Source organism: Mastomys coucha, unplaced genomic scaffold, assembly GCF_008632895.1.
Source record: "Mastomys coucha isolate ucsf_1 unplaced genomic scaffold, UCSF_Mcou_1 pScaffold20, whole genome shotgun sequence".
In the NCBI taxonomy this organism is placed as follows: Eukaryota; Metazoa; Chordata; class Mammalia; order Rodentia; family Muridae; genus Mastomys; species Mastomys coucha.
Window position 1 is genome coordinate 83,641,316 of NW_022196903.1, and position 5,352 is coordinate 83,646,667.

Consider the following 5,352-nt stretch of genomic DNA (forward strand, 5'->3'; position numbering starts at 1 on the left):
GGCACTTGGAACATAGAGGTTCAGGATTGAAAGTTCCTCTTGGTAAATTGTACCTTTGATGAATATGAAGTGTCCCTCCTTATCTTTTTTGATCACTTTAGGGTGAAAGTCGATTTTATTCAATATTAGAATGGCTACTCCAGCTTTTTTCTTGGGGCCATTGGCTTGGAGAATTGTTTTCCACTCTTTTATTCTGAGGTAGTGTCTGTATCACTGAGGTGGGTTTCCTGTATGAAACAAAATGTTGGGTCCTGTTTACATACCCAGTCTGATAGTCTATGTCTTGTTATTGGGGAATTGAATACACTGATATTAATAGATATTAAGGAAAGGTAATTGTTGCTTCCTGTGATTGTTTTGTTATGGTTGGAAATCTGTTCATGTGACTATCTTGTTTTAATTTTATTGGAAAATTACTCTTTTTGCTTTTTCTAGGATGTAGTTTCCCTCCTTGTATTGAAGTTTTCCATTTATTACTCTTTGAAGGGCTGTATTTGTGGAAACATATTGTGTAAATTTGGTTTTGTCATGGAATACTTTTGTTTCTCCATCTATGATAATTGAGAGTTTTGCTGAGTATAGTAGCCTGAGCTGGCATTTGTGTTCTCTTAAGGTCTGTATGACATCAACCCAGGATATTCTGGCTTCATAGTCTCTGGCGAGACTATGAAGTCTGGTGTAATTCTGATAGGTCTGAGTTTATATGTTATTTGATCTTTTTCCCTCACTGCTTCTAATATTCTTTCTTTGTTTTGGGCATTTAGTGTTTTGACTATTATGTGGCAGGAGGAATTTCTTTTTTGACCCAGTCTATTTGGAGTTTTATAGGTGTCTTGTATGTTCATGGGCATCTCTTTCTTTAGGTTAGGGAAGTTTTCTTCTATAATTTTTTTTGAGATATTTACTGGCCCTTTAAGTTGGAGGTCTTCACTCTCTTCTACACCTGTTATCCTTAGGTTTGGTTTTCTCATTGTGTCCTGGATTTCCTGGATGTTTTGGGTTAGGAGCTTTTTGCATTTTGTGTTTTCTTTGACTGTTGTGTCAATGTTTTCTATGGTATCTTCTGCACCTGAGATTCTCTCTTCTATCTCTTGTAGTCTGTTAGTGCTTGCATTTATGACTTTGGACTTCTTTCCAAGGTTTTCTATCTCCAGAATTGTCTCTCTGTGTGATTTCTTAATTGTTTCTACTTCCAATTTTAGGTCCTGGATAGTTTTGTTCAGATCCTTCACCTGTTTGATTGTGTTTTTCTGTAATTCTTTAAGGGATTTTTGTATTTCTTCTTTAAGGGCTTGAACCTGTCTGTTTACCTGTGTTCTCCTGTATTTCTTTAAGGGAGTTACTCATGCTCTTCTTAAATTCCTCTATCACCATTGTGAGATAAGATTTTAGATTCAAATTTTGCTTTTCTGGTGTTTTGGGATTATCCAGGACTTGCTGAGGTGGGAGGTTGGTTCTGATGAAGCCAAGTAGTCTTGGTTTCTGTTGGCAAGATTCTTGCATTTGCCTTTTGCCATCTGTTGATCTCTGGTGTTAGATGTTCTTACTATCTCTGATTGGAACTTGTTCCTCCTGTGAGTCTGTAAGCCTGTGTCAACACTTCTGGGAGATCAGCTCTCCTCAGGTAAGACCTGTGTGCAGTGGGCTGTGGATCAGTCATCCCTCCTGAGTCCTGGGTTCAGAACAAACTCTGGAGACAGGCTCTCCACTTGCAGGGAAAGGGCAGAGATGGTTGTGGATCTGCAGTACCTCCTCCTATGTGAAGAAGGAGGTAGAAAGGATCCTGTGCAGGCTGCCCTGCCACTTCTGAGGCCTGTGCCTCCTAGCTGGTCCCATCTGAGAAGGTCACCACTGAAAATGGAGATATCACTGAGTCTCTGGTTTGGAGCACTCCCCAAAGGCAAGCTCTCTGCTGTGGGTAAGGGGCATAGTGTGCAGTGGATCTGCAGTGCCTCCTCCCAGGTGAAGAGGGAGGTAGAAAGGCATTTCATGTTTTTATAAACTTTTAAAACTCCACCAATTTGTACATTATCCTCCATGAAATGTGTGCATAAAGAACAAGCCTGTCATAATGAATGCATATGGGTCAAAAGCTGACTTTCCATTCGAGTACCATTGTAAACTGCTGTTCTTATATCTTGAAAGTAGATAGAGCCTTGTTTACTGTATATTTTCTTATGATTATCATGGCACAATCTCACACAATTTGGCCGGGTGGCAGAAACTATTACTTTGTCATCCCACTGCTGATCTGAATTCCCTGGCTCCTCTTTTTCTTCCCTGGTCCTTCCTTTTCCCCTATCCCCGAGTCCTCTTCCTTGAGAATGAGGTCAAGGAGGAGCTCTGGTATTATAAGGAACTTCACAAATCACAAGAATAGATAGAGCTTAATTAATACTCTTGGGATGATGACCACTGGTCTTTTAAAGAGCTTTTTGTGTTGATACTATACAATCTTTATGTGAGTAAACAAAAATTATTAAATGTTTTCACCAACTACCTACCTTACCTTGAATTATTAATTGTTACCCAAAGATTATGAATTCTAACATTTTCCTTATTGCTTCATTTCATAATTCTTTGATTTTTTCAAGATTATAGTACAATAATATAAGTTATCTATTCCTCTATCTCCCGCAAAACCCTTTCAAATAACCCCCAATGCTGTCCTCTGCTTTCATGGCCTCTTTTTCTTACATAATACATATTCTTAAATCCATAACTTCAACATGTTCAGTCTGTGTAATGTTACGTATATGTGTGTTTTCCATTTGGTTTTGGACAATGAATTGCTGTGGTCTCCCCTGAAGAAAACAATTCCTCCTGAATATTTGGCCTGGCTGGGCAGTGTTGGTAACTGTCTTTATTCTAACCACCTGGAAGTTAGAAGCTGACATATCTCTGAGTTAGAGGCCATAGAGTAAGTTCTAGGGCAGCCAGGGTTACACAGAGAAACCCTGTGTTGAAAAAAAAAGGGGACAATAAAGAGAGGAGAGGAATGAGAGAGAGAGAGAGAGAGAGAGAGAGAGAGAGAGAGAGAGAGAGAGAGAGAGAGGGAGGGAGAGGGAGGGAGAGGGAGAGAGACAGAGACAGAGAGGAAGAGAGAGAGAGAAATATTTGACCTGTAGGTAAAGGGGCAGAATAAAGCAAACACTGAAGTTAAATTACCATGTGCACTAGAACCCATAGGAACAAAGTCCTCCAGGAGGGTATATTTTGAGTTTTCTTCAATTTTCTAAATTCTTATTCACCAAATATATAAAGCTATAGTGTGTGTGACCATCAAGTGAGATGCAGCTCTTGGCCAAAAACAAACCAAACCCAGGGACCATGAGCAGAAATGCTTCTAATAATTCATGGAAATGCTTAATGTACAAGAAAGTTTATATTTAGAGGTAGTCCCACAACCATACACACAATTCAGCCTTGATTGGAAAGCAAGAGGACAGTGGGGACCATGGGGATGGTTTTGAGGGGATGTGAGCTGGAGGAGAGTTTGGATGAAGTGGAGTTGGGATGAGTCGACATCTTGTTGTTAAGCTTGTTGATTGGCAGTTGTGAACAGAGCCATGTTTTGTAAGGAAGAGTTTTTTCTTTTCTCCTCAGGATTTTCTATTTGATTCCTACCCCCATACAATGAATAAAGTCAGCTTACTCCACACTGACACAAACATGAAAATCATCTTGTTCTCTGAAATGTGTGTTGGGATCTCAGCAAACAGTATCCTTTTTATTGCTCACATCTGCATGCTCCTTGGTGAGAACAGGTCTAAGTCTATTGACCTCTACATTGCTTTCTTATCTCTAACCCAATTAATGTTGCTTATAACTATGGGCCTCATAGTTGCAGACATGTTTATGTCTCAGGGGAGATGGGATTCTACCATATGCCAATCCCTTCTCTATTTGCACAGGCTTCTGAGGGGCCTCACTCTTTCTGCTACCTGTCTGCTGAATGTACTTTGGACCATCATGCTTAGTCCTAGAAGATCCTGTTTAATGAAGTTTAAACATAAATCTCCTAATCATATCTCAGGTGCCTTCCTTTTATTCTGTGTTCTCTATATGTCTTTTAGCAGTCACCTTTTCCTATCGATTATTGCTACCCCCAATTTGACCTCAGAGAACTTTATGTATGTTACTCAGTCCTGCTCACTTCTACCCATGAGTTACTCCAGAACAAACATGTTTTCCATATCGATAGCCATGAGGGAAGCCTTTCTTATCAGTCTCATGGCCCTGTCCAGCGGGTACATGATGAATCTCTTATGGAGGCACAAGAAGCAGGCCCAGCATCTTCACAGCACCAGCCTTTCTTCAAAAGCATCCCCAGAGCAAAGGGCCACTAGGACCATCATGCTGCTCATGAGCTTCTTTGTGGTTCTCTACATTTTGGAAAATGTTGTCTTCCACTCAAGGATGAAGTTCAAGGATGGTTCAATATTCTACTGTGTCCAAATTATTGTGTCCCATAGCTATGCCACAGTCAGCCCTTTTGTGTTTATTTGTTCTGAAAAGCTTATAACTAAGTTTTGTGGGTCAATGTGTGGCAGACTAGTAACTGTTTGATTATTTATTGATGAGTATGGATCCTGAACATAATCCAATATGCTATTATCAGAGCTATGGATCATGGCCTAGTGAGACATTCTGTGACTTAAGTTGATATATGAAATTATCTTTTTTTTCTGTCAAATCTGTTTATTTTGGATGTGGATGACAAGTATATAAAAGAAAATTAAAACCCATTTCCTCTCAGATATCAGAAGAGTTTTCTATCTTTCACTGTGTTTTCAAAAGAGATCTGTGAGACGGCCTTTACTTGACCTGGGTTGGCATATTGCTTTTATAATCCTAAAAGGGATATATTTTTAATTAATACTAGTGTGTGTGTGTGTGTGTGTGTGTGTGTGTGTGTGTATTTGTGTACTTTAGTGTAGGTGATCATCGAGGCCAGAAAAGTCAGCTACTCTGAATCGCAATGTTTAGTCACTTGTGGGTCACTCACTGTGGGTTTTGGTAGTTGATCTTGAGTCTTCTATGCATCATGATACTTAACTGGTGACCTGTCTCTCTGGAACATTCTATGACTTTAAATATATGATAGCTATTAAATTTACAATAATTCAGTTGCCTCAGTTGTTTATATTTGACAAAATACATAAGGAAACATTGTTTTGTGTGTCAATTATCACAAGATCCAGAAAACTCACACACACGGAGCCAGAACTAATGCAGAGAATTACATTGTCATTTGCACAATGTCGCTCAGATAGCCAGATTTAAAATAGTGAAACCAGTTAAATATCATAGTTATTAGTGAAACCAGTTAATAGTGAAAAAAAAAAAAAC

At 39.1% G+C, this 5,352-nt stretch overlaps 1 protein-coding gene across 1 annotated transcript; it reads left to right on the top strand.

Moving 5' to 3' along the window:
• Nucleotides 1-3,618: 3,618 nt before the first annotated feature.
• Nucleotides 3,619-4,569, top strand: LOC116099250 (vomeronasal type-1 receptor 41-like). Its single transcript, XM_031382533.1, has one exon. The coding sequence runs from the start codon at nucleotides 3,637-3,639 to the stop codon at nucleotides 4,567-4,569; it is 933 nt and encodes a 310-aa protein (XP_031238393.1). The 5' UTR covers nucleotides 3,619-3,636.
• Nucleotides 4,570-5,352: the final 783 nt, after the last annotated feature.

Excerpts from the sequence above, each read along its gene's own strand:
- LOC116099250 (XM_031382533.1), top strand. The coding sequence starts at position 3,637 with ATGAATAAAGTCAGCTTACTCCACACTGACACAAACATGAAAATCATC.